Source organism: Protopterus annectens, chromosome 15.part0 (assembly GCF_019279795.1).
Source record: "Protopterus annectens isolate FY-2018-M chromosome 15.part0, PAN1.0, whole genome shotgun sequence".
NCBI classification, from domain to species: Eukaryota; Metazoa; Chordata; order Ceratodontiformes; family Protopteridae; genus Protopterus; species Protopterus annectens.
The window spans coordinates 157093721-157113781 of NC_056749.1; the positions used below are offsets into that span (position 1 = coordinate 157093721).

General features: G+C 39.7%; 1 protein-coding gene across 2 annotated transcripts in view; it reads right to left on the reverse strand.

Moving 5' to 3' along the window:
- The window catches only part of PCDH19 (protocadherin 19), a 709183-nt gene that overhangs the window by 588946 nt on the left and 100176 nt on the right, over positions 1-20061 (reverse strand). Inside the window, exon 2 of one of the 2 annotated variants that reach the window (XM_044057636.1) lies at positions 1430-1544. In XM_044057636.1, coding sequence (XP_043913571.1) covers positions 1430-1544 — 115 coding nt within the window. Of the gene's footprint in view, positions 1-1216; positions 1545-20061 lie in introns of both variants that reach the window. The other variant, XM_044057635.1, reaches the window with a different exon arrangement.

Consider the following 20061-nt stretch of genomic DNA (forward strand, 5'->3'; position numbering starts at 1 on the left):
TGTTTATTTACATTTACTTTGCTGACTGAGTTGGTCCCACTAGGCCAGCAGCTTCTTTTCAGGGGAGATCCAGGGAGGTATTCATACTGACTAGGGAAAATATAGCCAGGGCATTGGGGAACTTTCCCCTACTCTTTTTGATAAGGGTAGGGAAATCTTTTACATTCTGCTGAGATACCACCAACTCAGGCAAGTGGGACACAAGTTCAACATCTTATCCAAAGGATGAAAAAGATCAACAGTTTATCTGTTCTGTTCCAGTTACTTAGGTATCCTCACTGGGTTAGACTACCAAGTATTTTTACTCAATTACTTTATACATAGATGGCTAAAGCATTAGAAAAAAATACTGTAGATTATGAAAAAATGCATCAGATAGACAAATGGGAGTACAGTCATAGCTAATTAAGCTAAAGAGCTTGCAAACAATGTAAAATGTTAAAATTCTCAGACAGAGAGTTATTAGTTTATCTGTTTTATGCCTAGTGTGCAACTGTGGAAAGAGCAAATAAATGTGGACTTGCATTTGAATTCTAATCACTCTATGAAAATGGCTCAGAATATTAGCATTTTTATAACCTATGTAAAAGAGGGAAAGAGAGAATGATGACCATGATTAAGCCAAAGTGAACAGTCCAGAAAATTAGATTTTAGGCATGAAGATTGTTGCAGAATGTCGCAGTAGAGCAGAAAGGGGCCAACATTTTTTTTTACATATTGCTGTGCTAAAAGAAATTCTGTAGTATTTCAGACAAACTTCTTTTCCTGACTGTTCTGCTCTCCATGAAATGTAACACAAAATGGGTAATAAATTATAAAAGAAAAAAAAATGCCTGCAATGAGTAGTACAAGTAAAACACAATGGAGAAAGATGTTTTCTGCTAGCACTTTTTGCTGTATTTTATGTAGTTGTTTATCGATACTCACTTGCAGAAAAAGGACTGTGAATAGAAGGGATACACTATACCTAAGCTGTTACACAGATAAAACTTCAGACAGTGTCCTTGTAAATGTAGACCCCTCCCATTCCAAAAATACAAAAATACATGTGCACATTCTTAATGGTAAAATAACTTGCACCTAAATATAATGAAATTGATTTAAAAACACATATGTTGACTGAATGACAAACAGGAACTGTTATCATTACAATTGTTTTCTGAATGGGACTCCCAGAAGCCTTTGAGTAAGATACTACAAGATTTACCAGACTCACCTCTGGCAGGGGCACGCCATTGATGATCAGATCCGGTTGCTGTGGTCCCTGCCCGGTAAAGGTGTGGTGGTAACCATGGTTAGGTGCAGCATTTCTGGTTGCCTGGTTCTCTGCATTGAGGAAAGTGCTTTCTGATCTGCGACAACCCAGTGGAAGGCTCTGCTGGTGATAGTCGAAGTAGTTCAAAGAAGAAGTAAGTGACGAACAGCTTACCACATTCATTTTATCCGTCTCCTCCACGTCTCGGGGCACCAGCCGGATGTCGTTTTTGTTGATCTTTTTTTTCTTGTTCGCTTTCTTCTGGTGCCCATAGGAGTACTCCGCAATTCTGTGCAACCAATATATTAAAAAAGGCAAAATGAATCTGAGATATTACTACGGACTGAATAATGAAGTATAAATCCCCACTGGCATAAACTCAATCTACCTTATTTTGCTCATTTAAAAATATCTACCATATTAATTTCAAGATGAAGCAGAAAGCTCAGACTGTCGATTACAAAGTTCCTAGTTTTAAAATAAATCATGCATATTAGCCCTGAGCAGAAATTATCTACAGTTCTGCATACAATCCATTCATAATGAAAAAAATGGATGAGGTTTTGCCATCAGACTGAGGCATGTACAAATGACTGTACCACCTGTGACATAAAACATATCTTAATTAATATTCGTTTACTTGCATCAACTAGATTTGCTTTCTGAGACAACACTTCTGAATTTGTTCTGAATTCAGCCACTATTTGTTCCTCTGTAAGTGTTGCTTGGTTAAGTGCAAAATATTTTAAACAGAAATATTACTATGAAAAGTAAAAACATTACTACTATATTACCAACGGACTCAGTTGTGAAAGGGTGTTAAATCTGCAGGTCAGCATTAAACATATGGCGCATAAGTAACTTCATCAACAATAAGTTTCTCTTTGTCATATACATTTTCCTTTGTGACACACTAATCAATACGCCACCTAATGAGATTTAATATGCACATTACTCTAATGACCATACCAAGAATGGTTCTTATTATTTGTTAATTTACTTACTTATTTATTTTGCTTTACTAATTCCACTTGAGTGTTTCAGACCTTAATGGGACTTCCATGTTTATACCATTCTACCATTTTTTTTTCTGATTTGCAGCACACACACACTTATGCAGAAGTGTCCAGTAAGGCTTCTGAGTAGAATGTCACACATCGACATGCAACATTTGACTAAAAGATAAATAGCTATAATGTGCAGAAGCCCCAGTCCTGTCCATAAGAGTAGAGATTGTTTTGCCCTCAGGACTTCTTCTACATCTCATATGGGAAGAGTCCTACATCAGAGGTGGAAGTATACCTACTTTACAGTTGTAAAGGCACTTACATAACAGCAGGAAATGCACCACAACACACATGGGAATGTAACTGCATCACACATAGGAATACATCTACATCATTATTAGAACTGCATTAAAAGACATGTGGGAATGTGCCTGCATCACAGATGGGAATGCACCTGCACCTTAAATAGAAATGTACCTGCATTTCACATGAGACTGTGCCTGCATTACAAATGGGAATGCACCTGCATTACTAATAAGAATACACCTGCATCACACATGGGAATACACTGGCTCCATAGGTGGAATTACACCTGAATCGTGCATGAGGCTATACTTACATCTCAGATGGGAATGTACCTGCATCATATGTGGAAGTGCACCTGCAATGCATATGGAAATGCATCTGCATCACATAAAGGAATACACCTACATTATACATAGGAATGCATCACAAGATACATGGCAATGTGTCTGCATTGCAGAAAGGAATGCACTTGTATCATAGGTAGAAATGTACCTACATTACACATGAGAATGTACCTGTGTCACACATGGAAATGTAGCTGCATTATTCATGAGCATGTACCTGCATTACACATGGGGGTGCACTTGCAACATAGGTAGAAGTATGCTTTCATCATGCATGGGAATATACCTACACCACAGATGTGAATACAACTTCAGCACACACAAAAATATATTGGCATCACACATGGGAATGCACTTGTACAAGAGGTGGGAGTTGGCATGGAGTCATCAATTTTGACAGTGTGCGTTCTGTCAGTGAGCCAAATTGGCTACCCATCTAGTAATATAACGGTTAAACCCTATCTGAAAGAGGTTCTCAATGATGCCAGAGTGGGGAATTGTGTTAAAAGCCTTGGCAAGGTCGAGATAGGCTGTGTTCACTGTCTTACCTTCATCCATGGCTTTGGTGGCATTATCAAAGAAGTCCACCAGGGTTTAATAAGCACGATCTACCCTTAACAAAGCCAAACTGGGTTGGGTCCAGCATTTGGAGGTTGCCTATGTTTTTGGTTAGAAGGTTCATGATAATTCTTTCAATGGCCTTACAGATGAAGCTGGTTAGACTTATGAGTCTGTAGTTCCTAGGGTCAATTGATGCCCCCCCCCCCTTTGCGCAAGGGGGATTAATGCTGCTGTTCTCCATTCTGCAGGAACATAGTCAGTTTTCAAGCTATGATTAAAAAGAACACCCAGTAGGTCCGCTAGGTCTTGTTTTAGTAAACAATCTGGGATATTATCTGGTCCCATCGAGGCAGTGTTTTTGGCATTGGTGAGTGCAGAGATGATCTGTTCTCTAGAGATGCTAGGCAGAGGGCTGGTGAAATGTATACTTTGGGATATGATAGGTGGGGATAGGGGGACAAAGTTTGTACTGAATCTGTCAGCTAGCATGTAGATGATATCTTCCAGTGTAGCATTAGTGATCCCATCTACAACCAGTTCAGCACATAGCTGGGCATTCCCTTTTACACTTCTGACATAATTAAAGAATGCCTTATGATTATCTTTGGCTAGGGATGTGATTTTAGTTTCATAATTTGCTTTAGAAGACTTTACAAGATTTCTGATTTTCTTGTTTAGGCTTAGGAGGGAACTATTCCTCTGCAGAGAGATATCCCTCTTGCTTCTGGTCAACAATTTCTTCCTCTTGTCATATAATCTTTAAACTTGAAGTCCACCATGTTGGCTTGTTTTTACGGGAAGACCTGGTTTTGATCCAATCAGGTACAGCAGAGTTTATGCAGTTGCTTAAGTGTTTCTACAAGGTATTTGCATCCACTTCTACGTACTGATCACTGATGTCTGTGATTACTTGTGGTATGACACTTTTTATTCCATTACTTAAGTAGGCTGTAGTTAGCTTTGGTAAAGTGTTTTATAATTTTTGTTCCTGTGAGGGTATCATTTCCAATAGTTACTTCAAAAGAGACAGATTTGTGGTCTGACGTAACCAGGAAAGGCATCATGCATACGTAAGTACAGTGACACCTCCATGTTGGTGAATACTATGTTGAGAGCACTAGAGCTCCTAGTGGGGTATTTGTGTTAGCAAAGTCCAGGAACCTCTGGAAAAGTGTGTTTTTGCTCATGTATGTCCCCAGTCTATGGAAGGATAGTTGAGATCTCCAATGACTAAGGTGCTGGGCTGTATGGTGAGGGGGTCTACTAAATCGAGGTAGGTGGTGTGCTTATCCTGGTTCATGGTGGGGGCTCTATAGTTAGCAATGGTGTAATCTGCTACTTTTCCAACAGTTAATTGGACATGGAGTGGTTTGAGAGTGTCATGCTGTTTGACAAGTCTCGAAGTGTACTTAGTTTTAATGAAGATGGATACACCTTCACCTTTGGTTCCTTCATGTTCCTTTTGAAGTCTGAACATATGGAAGGGATTGTAACCTTGCATGGCCAAGGTGCTCTCATTAGCCTTGAACCATGTCTTGGTAACTGCACAGATGTCAGCATCATCTAAGGTAAGGAGTGCTTCCAGGGAGTGCAGTTTCATGTTTAAGCTCCTAGCATTAAGCAGCACAGCCCTGAGTTTGTTTCAATTAGACTTTGTTACATTGAAAACTTGTTGTTTTGGCCTTGCTTACAAAAGGCACAATGGGGAGGCTAGGGCCTTTGCCAGTATTCAAAAGCCTAGACGGGACAGGTGCAGACCATCACTAGCAAAGCAGTGGGGTCTGTCTACCATATCATCCCAGGCTGACAGATACTGGATCCCCCTGGACTGACACCAGAAGCTAAGCCAATTGTTGAAGTCAATCATTTTCTGTTTATATTGTGGCATCATCTTGGGTGAGGGTAGCATACTGCTTAGGGCTAGGGACATACCAGTCTGGGACACATAATCAGAGAGTTCTGTCAATTCACTCTTCAACCCAGAGAGGTACATCTCAAGTCATTCAGTCCAGCATAGACTATGACAGGGTCATAATGGTACTTGTTGAGTGACTTGAACGCATGTGTGATTTGTTGGATCCTGGTCCCTGATATGCAGCTGATCAAAACCGTCTTGTCCAGTCTGGTGAGGGGGACACTTGTGTGTCTCACTATAGAGTCACCTATGACCAAGACATTTGTTGAGACACAGGCGTGTGTGTGCTGATATGTGTAGTGGTTTCTTTTTGCTTAGTGGTGAGTGTGGGTGGTGTGCATTTGGGAGGTCTCTGTTCTTTTGGTAAGCTTTTAGCGATTACCTTCATGTATGTAGGTTTATGTGCCATGACCTTATTTTGTGTGAGAGGTGAGGTTTGTGTAAGAACTGAAGTGTGTCTGCTGACAGCCTGTTTGATATCTAGTTTGTTTCTATGTGAGAGAATTGACTTCAATTCCACAGTGTATTTGCAACTCTCACATAGTGTTAGTTTGCTTTAGGAGTAAATGGTTGTCAGTATATATGAAGCAATTGCTACATTGCTTCAAGATGCCCATATCAATAAAGTTGGCAGGAAAAAAGATGGGAAACTGCCTGTCCATTGTGGCAGGATCTTTCTGAATGTGGTATTTGGGTAAGAAGTGGGATAGCTGGACTTAATCACAAACAGAAGAACTGAAGCTGTAATTAGCATAATACATTTGGGAATATTTCAATCTGAGCTCTATACATTACATAAGAAAAGCAATATTTCAGTACAGGACAGTGAAATACAACTATGTCTTGTTCTGGAATGGTAGTGTTAAGTAATACTATAAACAGAAAACTGGACTACCATCTTGATATACAATGCCAACATGAGACTGTCATGAGTAACAGGTGAAGGACATGAAAGGTCTGGCTGGAAGGCTAAATTGATGACAGCTGATGTTTAGGACTGAGGTGTCACAAAAAGAAAAAAAATACTTAGGTGTGGCATATGGTTTCAGGGGAAGGGAGCTTTCCACTTACAACTATTGCAGAGGAAAATTATTTGCAGGTGAAGTTAGTGTCACGGTAGAACTGAGTCAATAAGACCATGAATGCCAAATTAACAACCAATCCCAACAGGATGTTGAATTGCAACTCTGACACCATAAAATATGGAGAATATACAGGTAATCTCCCTCTGCTACAGACCACTAGGAAGAATTCACCTGGAATACAGCATCCAGTTCTAAAGGCAATATACTGTCAAGACCACAAAACAGAAGGTTCATAAAAAGGCAGCAGACTGATAAGGAAAGATGTATGGAAAAGGGCTTGGACTGAATGTTCAACAAAGAAAGAAATAATATATATATAGGAGACATGAACTGGGTTTATAATACATGGGGGGGCTGTGAGGGAAAAATCGGAAAACAGAATGACACAGTAAGAGCAAAGTGCAAATTTCCAAGCAGAGAAGTCAAGCTTCAGTTTAGACATGACAATTCTACTTCACAGAGAAGATGGTAAAGAGCAAAATGTTCACCCCAGATGTTGTGTAGTACAGAATAATACACTGGTAGCTTTCAAAACGTGCATGGGAGAGGCAGAGAGAAAGTACAGGGATTGTAACATATGCGGGGTCTTTACCCCAAGTCATTGTCCCAAACGTCAAGCCTTTTGCCCTTCCATTGTGTGTGTGTGTGTGTGTGTGTGTGTGTGTGTGTGTGTGTGTGTGTGTGTGTGTGTGTGTGTGTGTTTATTTTACATCTTCTCGCTATTATTTCATCTGTTTTTGAGGAATGATTTGTGAGAATTAGCCTAGTTAAATGACTTTAAGAGTCACTCAGCATTAATGTTTGGGTTATGGGAACCAAATCTAATTCTGCAACATAGAAATCCTTCATTGTTTTTATTCTGCTAACCACTGAACCACTCAGTCATCATTTTTCAGATGCCATTTAAAACAGATACCTGATGTTTATCATAAACTAACAAAAATAGTAACATGAAACTCAAAAAGGAAAAATTGTCGAACTACTTTGATATATTATGAAATAAAACTGTATGCATTAAATAATTCCAGAATTCAAAAAGCTTCAAAGATTACATTTTTTGACAATTCTGATCACCTCCAAAACGTTCATGAAAATTTTATCGCTTAATGCCTCTGATGGGTAACTCCTGATAACATTATTGTAAAAAACTAAAACATTCTTAAATTTTAAATTTCCTGATAGTCATACGACATAGGATATAGTTTTACTAACCTTATGTTTTCAGGTCTGCATTAAAGGTGGTTTCTAGGGTTTTTTACTATAATGTTTTGGAAAAACGTAAACAAAAATAACTCTATATGTCATAGAGTTCTGCAGATTCAGATCTTCCTACTGGTGAAATATTTAGATCAAAAGTTTTTCACTTTGAGCAGGCATCATGTGCTATGACTTGCAAGGCTTTCAGGACAGTTGCAGTAAGACTGTCTAGATTAAAGACTACAACTTTTTTAATGTTTTGTTTTTTTTTAAATTGCCACAGTGGCTGGTTTTGACTGAATTTACATTAACTGCACTTAGTGTGAAATCATACGTTTTTGATGAAGTGAAAGAAAATCAGGATAAACAAAAGATAGTTTTTAACTGAAGTCAAAGGATCAAACTGAAACTCTGCTGATATGTCATAATGCCATTGATAACCATATTAACATAAAGCAGTTCATGTGATTGAATCACCAAAACAGTTCAGAAAATGTATATATTCTGTATGTTTTGAGAGGATCTGTATATATTCATGTATTCAGAATTACTACTATGCAATGCAATTAATGGAATGCTTCAGCCTTAACTGCTTCAAACAGGTTTGAACATATGACATACCCATACTCCCAGGTTAGCATCACGCCTGATAATAAGGAAAACAGGTCATGCTAAAGTTTGACAAAACTGTAGACTACCTTATAATGACCATTCTAGTGAGACAATGTGAAACAAATAATTGGAAAACAGCAGTATGCATTGCTCAGTCACTTTTGTTTTAACTTTCTGACTTGTCAGTATTATACGACTGAATTTGCCAGATGAGTGCAAGCAGCCTAGGCCCTCATCTACTAGGTACACTACCTGCAGATTATTGTTGTATGCATATCTCTGCAACAGTCCCTGCAAGTACATTTGCCATGTACATTACCCTGATAAACATTACAATACATATCAAAAGTGGAAACAAATAAAGGCTACAGAGTTTATTCAAGAACAAAATATTACTTTGAGATAGAGTTGCATACATTTGTAATTACCACCCAAAATATAGTAGGCCCATTGTATGCTGTATTCCATATTCCTTCATACTAACATCCATTTATCTGTGTTGTACCCTGCAGTATCAGCCTTCAACCACTAATACATAAGAATGGCCTTTTTAAAAACGTTTTCAAGCTTTCATTTCCATTTTAATTTAAGGAAATTATGGACACTAAAGTGAAACATAGTAAGATCTGTATTCTAGGTATGTGTCGTATAATTAATTTAAAATGAAACCCTTCATTCCCACACTTTCAGATTCATTGTGAATTGTAGTTAATTGGTTAATAAGGCCTTAATTATGCAATTAATTTCAAAATTATACATTCATGTTGCCTGATTCATCTTAAAATCTAGTTGCAATATATACATTTGTTAAGCCACATCATATTGTTAATGGGTAGTTTAAAAAATGCTCAGCATGCACGAGAGACTAAAGTGATCCAATTCACAAAGCAAATCATACACTATGGCTCTACTGCCCTTTGTTTAGAGTGTACACAATAATTGGAATTTACTTCTAGGGACAGCAAAGAGATTTAAAATATAAATCTATCAAAACAAGTAAAATTACCACTGCTAATAAGTCCTATAAATCAGAAGAAAATATAGCAATTTAGTCAGTAGAGGGTTCCCAGGTAACAATTGTAATACATATACTAGGATTTGTTTGCAGCTAAGTTTATTATTCTAAACAGAGCTATTTTATATTAATTGGAATAATGCAGAGAAAAATTGTTAGGCAAAGTTGGTATAATTCATCTGCTCAAAGACACCTCCTGGATGTACTTAAGGATTTAACAATGAGAAGGCATGAAATTCTGATGAAATTGATCATTTGTGAAAAAAATGCTAAAGGGAAACTTATTTATCAGATAAGTAAAAGCTGCACCAACTTTCTAAAAAGTATTTACTCACACCATTATTCCTTCTTGCAGGGAATTTAAATTTTGAAATTTTGATACAATTAAAAAATAGACTTTTCAACATTTGTTTTACACAAAAGCAGTATGAAGGCACATCTCAAATAACTGTCTGCTGAATGATTTCATCCACAAACTCAACCAATAGTAATGAAACACTGCAAGCAATCAATGGTTTCTCTTTAAAATCTGCAAACTGTGTCACAAGTAAAACATTATGTATAACAAAGTGTGTCCCATTAAAATCATGGTCACTGCTTGATCCACAAAATGTTAAATTTGGTGGAGATGCTTTACAAAAATCAAAAATGATCAGCTTCCACCTATCACAACATGATTGCTGCAATGTTCGGATTAATGTCTAACAATGGGAACAAAATCATTGCAAACATATCCTACAGTTCAGTTGTTGAACTGTATCATATGTTTGATGTTGGTTAAAGTGTTCTGCCCAACACACACTCTCAAGGATGGTATTTATTGCACTCTACTTACTGATTCAACAAGAGCAAATGTAATTTTTACCTTGTACATTGTTGTACAACTTATGTCCACAGAACTGAAACACTGATTAAATAAGATTTCCAGTGTCAAACAGATGCATGTAAGGCTAAATTTTACACAAATAAGTAAAATGTATCTCCAGTATAGAGGATGACACAGTCAACAATATACAGCATCACCTGCCACAGGTGATTACAGCTAATGCACCAGCACACATATGGCAATGCAACCAATGACAGGAGTAACAGGTAAAGAAAGAGCAGAGGTGAGGACAGTGAAAGTGATGGCGAGCAAGCAGCAAACCTAAGAGCCTGTTACTGTCCATACAGCACACTCCACCTCAGTACATAGAACTTGGTGAATGTAGACCCTGCTGATGAAATAATCATAACTTGTTAGCATCTTAAAATGAAAAATAAACTCCTGATACATGAAATCAATCATTATTGTCTGTTTCCATAATGCCAGCAATTATTCCTTTGTTCTTTCTCTAGTCTATGTTCTTTTAAAGTGTGAGCATTATTTTATCTGGGAATAGAATCCCCCAAAAATTACACAATTCACATGATGTAATTATGCTCAATTTTAACATTTTTTGTGCTTCGTAGGACACTATATGCAATGCAGGAAATGCATACATCACCATGAGTGGTCCCAATAACTACTCCAAATTCCATATATCATTTCTGTATTGCCCCATTCTTAGAAATTGAAGAATTGCTGGAGCATTCTATAAAAAAGCATGTGTTGAGTGAGATCTCTCCTTTACTGTATCTGGAAACTACAGACATAATGGAAGGAGAAATACATAGAAATCTTAGGTCTTTTTGTGTGTGTGTGTGTGTCCATGCTTCTGGAGCACATGTGCCCACAGTAGGTGTGCCTGTGCCCATGCCCACACATGTTATAAAGCCACACTGCACTATGTACTACAGTATGGCTAATTTACACTATGTAGCAACTATCCTATATTAAAAAGCAGCAGACTTTTTTTTGGTTGTTGTGCATTCTGGTACCATACAGTCACCATACAAGTATCACCCTTAAGACTACAGTATAATACCATTAACCTGTTCAGATGCTCTGTCCCCATGTTATTTCTGGTGCACAATCCTTCATATCCTTCTCAAGGTGCAGCTGTGCAAACTCTTAATTACTTCCCCTTCCCCAAAACTTCTTGTCATATATTTACAAAAGCTTACAGAATACAGTTAGAGAACTGTGGTGTATGCATCATTCCTGCTGGACATGTCTCTTCCTCAAAACAATGTTTTTAGACTCATTCTGGTACATCATACAGGTTTTCTGGCAACACTTTCCCCATGTTGTCATACTTAGAATGACACCGCCCACAATTCCTATGAACACCCGTCTTGTGCTATAACCTGTATAGTACATATTCTTATACATGTGTTTAACAAAAGGAGGGAACCTGTTCTTCAAACAGTCTTCCACATGAAATGGCCACCACAGGAAAAAAGATGGCTTGTTTTACAGCTTCCACCATTCTGGAGAGTGCTATCAACTGTGTCACTCTTCTAGATGATTCCCAGACTAGGTGCAGGACCATAATGTCTTGCATCCATGCATGAGCTTATGTGGAAAGTGGTGTCTTTGTCATTAAGTATCTCTCGGAATGTGATAAATATACCCTCATAGACCACTTGCCTTGGCGAACACCCTCCCTTCCTCAATGCTGTGTGGTGTCCATTGCATCAGCTACTACTATGATCGAAAAACTTCAGAAAGATATGTACAGGTCAAAATGATCACTGACTGATGAATGATCAGTTCCGGGTGCCCTTTTTCACAACCCCAGTGTTGTGCGTACTACTGCAGGTGTCCTGGTGCTCTGATGATGTACATGTTTAGGAATATAATAGCAAAAAACCCTTTAGAAACAATTGGCTCTATCTGGTTTGGCTTATAAACCTATAATGTGATTAACGTTTAATATTATATGCCAAAGAATTCCATTAAAATATTAAAATACAACTGCTTGCTTGCTTGTTTACTTATTACAACCTATTATTGACCTCAAATCCCTGTTTTCTCCCATAGCATGTTCCCTCCCTGCAGCCACTACATTCTGGTGGGTATCCTAGATGTGTCTCTTTACCAATTGTGTATCTCCCAACCAAACTGGAAGGCTTCCCAGCCACTGTCCTATAAACACCCCCTGCGGGGGGGGGTCAAGATCATTGAATATGTGGCTTTAATTTTGCAGCCAAACAGAGAATTCTCTTTAAGGTCTACCCACTTTCCAAAATGCTGGGTTGATGTCACCTAGCTGATTATGCATGGCACCACTAGGGACAGGTTCACACCTGTGATCTGGAATGTTTAGATTTGAATGTCCAACTGTTGCAGCACAGGATCCTGTTATTGTCTTGATGTTATCACTGGTACTTGTGAATCAGCTGTGAGCCCCATGCACACCTTGCACGTGTTCTCCTTGGAAGAGCTGATATGCAATGCCTTGTCATTCCTGTTCCTTGTCCACCAGGTCCAGCTGGTGCTTGAGCCACTAACTGAATTTGTTTTTCTGGAGCATAGTCACGGCTTCATTCTTCAACATCTACAAAGCTGACAGCAAAAGAATTTAAAAAGAAATTATTCAGAAATATTTTGGCTGCCCATCTCAGTTTTAGTAGTGTGCTTGCTCATACATTCCTTACTATCTATCTATTAAGTTACATGCCATTTTTTTTCTGGTGAATTTTTGCTTCCAATGTTGCGACCCATTTCAACATTATATCCATTATATGGTGTGCACAGACTGCAAATTATATTTGCAACAACTCATAGAAAGAAATTGAAATTTAAAGTTTTATTTGGTTTATTCTACTAGAGTTACAATAGACACTAAAGTAATCGGTTAGCTTACTCCCTACTGTTTAATGCAACGTTTTATTTAAGTCTTTAATATATGTTTCTTTTCTGTATAAACATTTCCTTACTGTTTATTGCAATTTTTGCTCTTGTCTGTTTCCTTCATTTATGTTTCATGGTCTTTGCTCTCTGTTACTATACTATGAAAGTGTGAAGCATGTGAAGGGGGAAATTGTGGACGACATACGAACAAGATTCCCATATGTGTGTGATTAGTGTTACCAGTGCAGCTTTTAATGGAGATTTGAGCAAAAGAAAAAAGAAAAGACCACTGAACCTACTTGAATCATCACAGCGTGATGTACTCCAAGTAATTTTTTATCAAGTGCGGAAAATGTAGAGAGGTCTACAACTAAACGTCTGTTGCAATACAGCCCAAAGAAAAGTGTCTAAAATGTTACTTACGGAATTAGAGAAAAAAAGCAGTATGACACAGACCACCACCGCATCAAATTACTCAAGGAAGAACAGATAATGTCAAGTTATCCTGACAAAGAGCCTTCGCGGTCTGCAAAAAATGTGTGCAATTACAGTTCAGCATTAGAACTCACTCTCATAATCCAAAACTTTCAAGTGTACAAGATAAAATGGTACTATGCAATTGTGTAAAACGTGCAGACTAAATTAAGAACAATAAAGTAACACTGCATTCAGATCTGAGCTTGGTTGCGAATTGGGACACTTGTAGAGGCGAAGCACTACATGAGAACACACAAGTAATCTCTGTTAAAATGGAACTCATGAATGGTACACTACCAGAACTGGAAATACAGGTAAATGTAATAAAACTGGAGCTATAAGCATTTAAATGTACAGAATTCACGATGTTATGAAAAAGTACAGTTGTGTACCTACCATAAATGTAGATGTTCGAGTGTATTCACTGTTGCCGTCATTACACTTGGGTTATCCTGCTGGCAGGCTACTCGCAGTCGGCCTGAATTCCAAAGTCCTGGTCCTGTGTCAGTTGCTGTCGCCTCTTCCCTGACGTCAGTGCGCCAGGGGTATAAAAGATGCAGCCGACGACATTTTCTTCAGTATTTTTTGCCCCAAAGTGTAGGCTAAAAAACATTGCTAATAAAAGCATGCACTAAAATAAACAATACATTTAACTACAAGCAAATACACCACATAGGTTGTATAGGAGAGAGAAGTACAGATAAGTCCCAGCAAAGAGAGGGGGATGGTGGGTGGGTAACCTGGACTGCAACAGTGAATACACTCAAACATCTACATTTATGGTAGGTACACAACTGTACTATGTTCGTCGTGTTTCACTGTTGCAGTCATTACACTTGGGTTGAATCCCAAAGCTGAGGTGGGGCGGCTGGGTCTAAACAGAATTAGGAGTGGCTATAAGGCCCTGCAGAACTGCAGTGGCAAAGCCTGCTCTGGATTTAGAGTAAAGAGGTAAGTGGTACTGCTTAGTAAAGTGTGCACCGAAGTCCAAGTTGCAGCCTCCAAAATATCCTTGGTTGGTACTCCTCTGAGGAAGGCTGCTGGGGTGGCTGCTGGCCTGGTAGAATGTGGTCTAATGCCCTTAGGCACTGACTTGTCATGTTGTGAATAGCAGAAAGGAATGCAGTGTCCTATCCATTTTGAAATAGTCTGCTTTGAGATAGCCTTTCCTTGTGATCCTGCAGCATATGACACTAAAACTTGCTCAGTCTTTCTGAAAGCTTTAGTTTTGTCCAAGTAGAAGTGTAGCTGTCTGTGTATGTCCAAAGAATGCAGAAGTCTCTCCCCTTTATTCTGTGGATTTGGGTAAAAAGTAGGCAAATAAATGGTTTGGTTAAGAGCCACACTGGACACTACCTTAGGCATAAATGTTGGGTTTGTCCTTAGAGAAACCCTGTCCTGATGGAAGATAATAAAAGGTTCCACAGCCATCAATGCCTGTAACTCTGAAACTCTTCTTGCTGAAGTTATTGCTAGGAGCAGAGCTGTTTTCCATTATATGAATTTTATCTCAGCTGCATTGGCTGACTCGGAAAAACTCACACAGCCTCCCTTCAAGACAAAATTGAGGTCTCATGCAGGTATTGGTGCTCTCCTTGGAGGTCTTATATTTTTGGCCCCTCTGAGGAACTGCCTAAGCAATGGATGTGAAAAAATAGGTGGGTCTGCATTGTAATGAGCTGAAATGGCAGGGGCATGGATCTTAATTGAGGAGAAGGATAGGCCTTTGTCCAGCATCTCAGATATTGTAAAATCTGAGGCATATTTGAGACAAGCGTATCAATTCCTTGTGCCTGGTTCCAAGCACAGAATCTCTTCCATTTTTCTGCATAAGATTTTCTGGCCTCCAAAATAACATCCATAACCGCTTTAGAGAGAGGTGTATTCTGAATGGTTACACTATCCGCCATGCAGCCAGATTTAGGGTTCTGAGTTGGCTGTGCAGGATCTGATTGTTTTGTTGGGTCAGTAAATGAGGAATTTGAGGCAATGTCCTGGCTGGGCCTTGGGACAAGCTCCTTAGGATTGGGTACCAGTGTTGGCATGGCCGATCTGGGGCAATCAGAATAATTTGTGGCTTCTCTTGTCTGACCTTTAGGAGTACCTTGGGGAGGAGAGGTAGTGGAGGAAAGGCATATACTGTAAGGTTGTTCCAGCTGAATGACAAGGCATCCACTTTCCATGCTTGTTTGTGATAAGTCCTTGTGCAGAATTTCTGAAGTTGGTAGTTGTGAGGGGAGGCAAAACGATCTATGTCTGGGCATCCCCATTTCCTTGTTATCATGCTGAAGATTTGTGGATCTAGTTTCCACTCGTGAGGCTCCATGAGGTTTCTGCTTAGTTTGTCTGCCAGAGCATTTGTTTTTACTGGCAGGAATTGTGCTTGCAGGTGCACTTGGTAGGTCAATGCTGTGTTCCACAAAACCATGGTTTGTCTGCAGAGGGGTTAGGAATGTGTGCCCCCCTGCTTGTTTATGTACCACATAACTGTGGTGTTGTCCGTCTTTATCAGCAGTTGTCCTGGATGACGTAGGTCCTTGAGGCTGTCAGGGCATTTTGTACAGCTAGCATCTCTTTTTTGATTTATGTGAATGAATACATTTTCCTGCCATGTGGTCCCCCCAGGCATAATCTGACTCATCTGTTGTTAGTGTTTGCCTGGCTGTGGATAAAGTGAATGGCTGTCCATTGTTGTGGTGACAGGCCTGTGCCCACCATCAAAACTCCTGTGGCAGGCAGGGAATGAGTGAAATTAATGATTCCAGGCTGTGGCAATGTTGAGTCGAAACACTTTTTAGATACCATTGTAGTTTCCTCCTATGCATTCTTGCATATGGAATTAGCAGAATGCAGGAGGCTATGTAGCCCAGAGCCTGCAGAATTTTTCTTGCAGATAACTGGGTCTTTGTTGCCATGCTTTTGAAGTAAGAAGTCAGTTGCCTTTGTTTGTCTGGTGTGAGATAAGCCATCTGGGCTTGCACCCAGGAATATTATCTCTTAAGAGGGTACTAGTTTTGATTTATTTTCGTTTACTGCGTACCCTAGGCAAATTAGTAATCTTTTTACAAACATCAGATGCTTTAGTAGAATGTCTTTGGTCTCCACTTGAATAAGGCAGTCGTCCAAGTAGGGATATATCTGAATTCCTCTGTCTGAAAAATGCAATTACTGGTACCAGGCATTTTGTGAAGACCCTGGGCGCAGTAGATAAGCCAAAGGGCAGTGCAGAGAATTGGTAGTGCATTAAGCCAGCTATGAATCTGAGGTATCTTCTGCAAGATTGTCTGATTGGGACATGCAGGTATGCCTCTTTGATGTCCAAAGTTGCAAGCCAAGCTTTCTTGCCCAGCATGGGAAGAAGCTGTTGAAGAGTCAACATTTTGAATTTCGGAACATCCAGAAAAGTATTTAGAATAGACAGGTCCAGAATTGGTCTTCATGCTTTGTCCTTTTTTGGTACTAGGAAAAGTCTTGAGTAGAAGCCTTGTCTCTGCTCTTGTTGTGGCACTGGTTGAATGGCCCTCACGTCCATGAGAGATGAAACTTGTTTTTGTGCCTCTGCCCATTGATTGTGTGGCAGGTCTGGCATACCTTTTGCTTTTGGAAGGGTGTGAAAGTGGAACCTGTAGCCCTGAGAGACATTTAGGACCCATTTGTCCTGGGTGATCGTGTACCAATTTTGTGAAAAAAGTGCTAGTTTTCCCCTAAGGGTGCTGCCAAAAGATAAGTGCTTGGCATTGGCAGAGTGAAGTCATTGGGACTGTTTCCTATATAGCTGTGATTTGTCCTCTCCGCTTTTGGAGGTAGAAGCACCCCATTGTTTGGGCCTGTATGAGCCCTGGGGCTGTTGCCTGCCTCTAGGGCATCTGTATCTGCCTCTTTGTGGCCTGTGTGACATGGGAAAGGACCAGTTCTTAGAAGGCCAGTTCCTGCTAAATCTGGGTGGCTGTACCTGTAAGAAATCCTTCACTGTCTGCATAGATTTAGCTTTATCCTCCATTTTCTTCAACACGTCTTCTGCCTTAACACCAAACAATGTATCATGCTGTAATGGAGCATCCAATAATTTTCCTTTAACATGATCAGGCAGAGTCTGTTCCTTTAACCAAGCATGCCTTGTAATAACAGAACCTGTTACAGCGGCCCTGCAAGAGGCCTCCAGTGAATCATAACCAAATTGCAAAGTATGTTTTCCCACTTGTTCAGCTGCATGCAATAAATCCTTGTTCTCAGAACATTCAGAATTTGTCAACATTTTCTGTTTTAACAGAGACATTAAGTATTGCTGATATTTAAGCATATGAAACTGACAATTTAAAGCCCTTACAGCCAAGGTAGCAGAAGTGTAAACTTTTTTGCCCCATCTGTCCAGTGCCCTAGAGTCTCTATCTGAGGGGACAGGTTTTTTTGCAGTAGCAGCCTGAACCCCTTTGGGACCCTGAGAAATAGTTTCTGGGTCAGCAGCAGGGTTTTTATATAGAAATTTATGAGAATCTGGAACCCTGTAGTATCTGTCTGGCTTAACAGGTGCAGGAGGTAAAGAGTCGGGAGACAGGCTGGACTCTGAAAATACATCATCTACAATGTCTAGAACAGGTGGAATAGCAAGAGGTCTGTGCTGAGGTAGTAGAAAAAAGTCTTGGAGCCTTTTCTTAGAATCTGAGTAATCTTGGCTCTCCCAGTGGAAATGCTCCCTCATGGTATGCTGGGTTTCCCCAAAAGAGTAATCCTCAGGAGGAGAAGCTGAAGGAATAGATTCTTCAGCATCAGAATCCTCATAGGGAGGAATAGAGTATCCCTGTTCTGAAGAAGAGTCAGAGGAAATGGAAACCTGATCAGAGGAATCATATTCAGTATCTTGCCTAGACCTCTTATCGGGGGGGAGGGGATGGGAACTCCTGATCAAAGTAATTAGGTCTTCGGCCATTTTGAGCATCTGTTTTTTAGGCATGGAAGTCTGTCCTGGAGAATGCTGTACTTGTTTCCTTGTCTTTAAAACTGTTTTAGTCTTTGTCTTGGATGCTGAAGTTGGCTTGATATAAAGCTGTGTAGGTCTGAAAACACCCTCAGAAGCCGATGCCTGCTCAGTGGCTCCGGATCCATTTGAGGGATTAGTTTCCAAAAGGCCCAGTACCTTGAGTATCCAGAGGCCTAGCTGTCTCCACGTGGGAGCCAGAGGCCGCCTGTGGCTCTGAGGTAGCGGGTGTCAGGGGCTGCAAAAGCGCCTCACTGAGAACCAGCGACTGGCCTAGAAGAGGCTTCATCGTTGGTTTTGGACCTCGGATGCCTGTCCTTTTCTTTTTCCTTGCACTTTTTATGAATTCCGGTTGCCGGTTGTTCCGACGGCATTATATAGTTAAACCTTCAGCCAAAGTAATGAAAAGCAAAATCGGACCGACGCTTAATAGTGCATTGGTTAAATCTAGCACAAAACTGACAACTAGCTATGTCGTGGTCAGGGCCTAGGCAAGGAATACAGTAAGAATGGAAATCCTTATGAGGTATTTGCTTCCCACAAGAAATACAATTGTTAACTTTTTCTGACATCGGTTTGGAACAAGAAAACAGTTTCCCCAACGGGGTACTTAGCTTTATAGAAGACTTCAGCTCTGAAATTCAATTTCGAAAATCTCAGGAGTCGGCCGACCGGCACTTGCAAACTGCTTTTGCTTCGGGCACCAGGCGGCAAAAAAGACTGAAGAAAATGGCGTCGGCTGCATCTTTTATACCCCTGGCGCACTGACATCAGGGAAGAGGCAACAGCAACAGATGCAGGACCAGGACTTTGGAATTCAGGCCGACTGTGGGTAGCCTGCCAGCAGGATAACCCAAGTGTAATGACTGCAACAGTGAAACATGATGAATATCAGGTGACAAAGGATATTTTTGTTGGTCATGCACTCAGCTTTTTTAGGGCCTGAAAAATATGCAAAGATGTGCAATGAAATGGGAAGCACTTCCCTTCTGATTAAAAAATGACAAGGCTTTGGAATAAGAACTGAAAGGATTTATGTGGTTGCAGTGTTTGATACATCATCTTAAAGCCAGTCACATTGTTTTACAGTAACTCATCTGTCCACACTGTCTGGCTGCCTTTTGTAACTCTGATGCTTAAGTACTGAAGCTTGTAACACAGAAACCAAAACCCTTAAAGCAACAAAAGGCTGAATCTCAAAATAATGAAAAAAAAAAAGAAACTGAGAGGATATTAATGTCATGAATCTAAGTACAAAACATGCATTTAACACATTAAATGAAAATAAACAATGCTTTTACAGGGAGGCAAGTTCCATGCAATGCATCCGCTTCGGAAGTTTGTGCAATACCTAAAACTGTGTTCCAAATCCAAGGATGCAAGACCTTGTAGAGAAGGAATCTAGTCATGCATATGTGTTAGTATGTGTGTGCATGTAGCAGAACAGGGTTATGCAAACCTTGGATATAGGATATATGTATATATCTACAGTGTGCAAGGCATTTGCCCACATCCCTGACTACACAATATTGCTTACTTAGTCTTATCATGTTTTGCATGTGCTACTATGTCTACATTCTGTATTATCTATCTG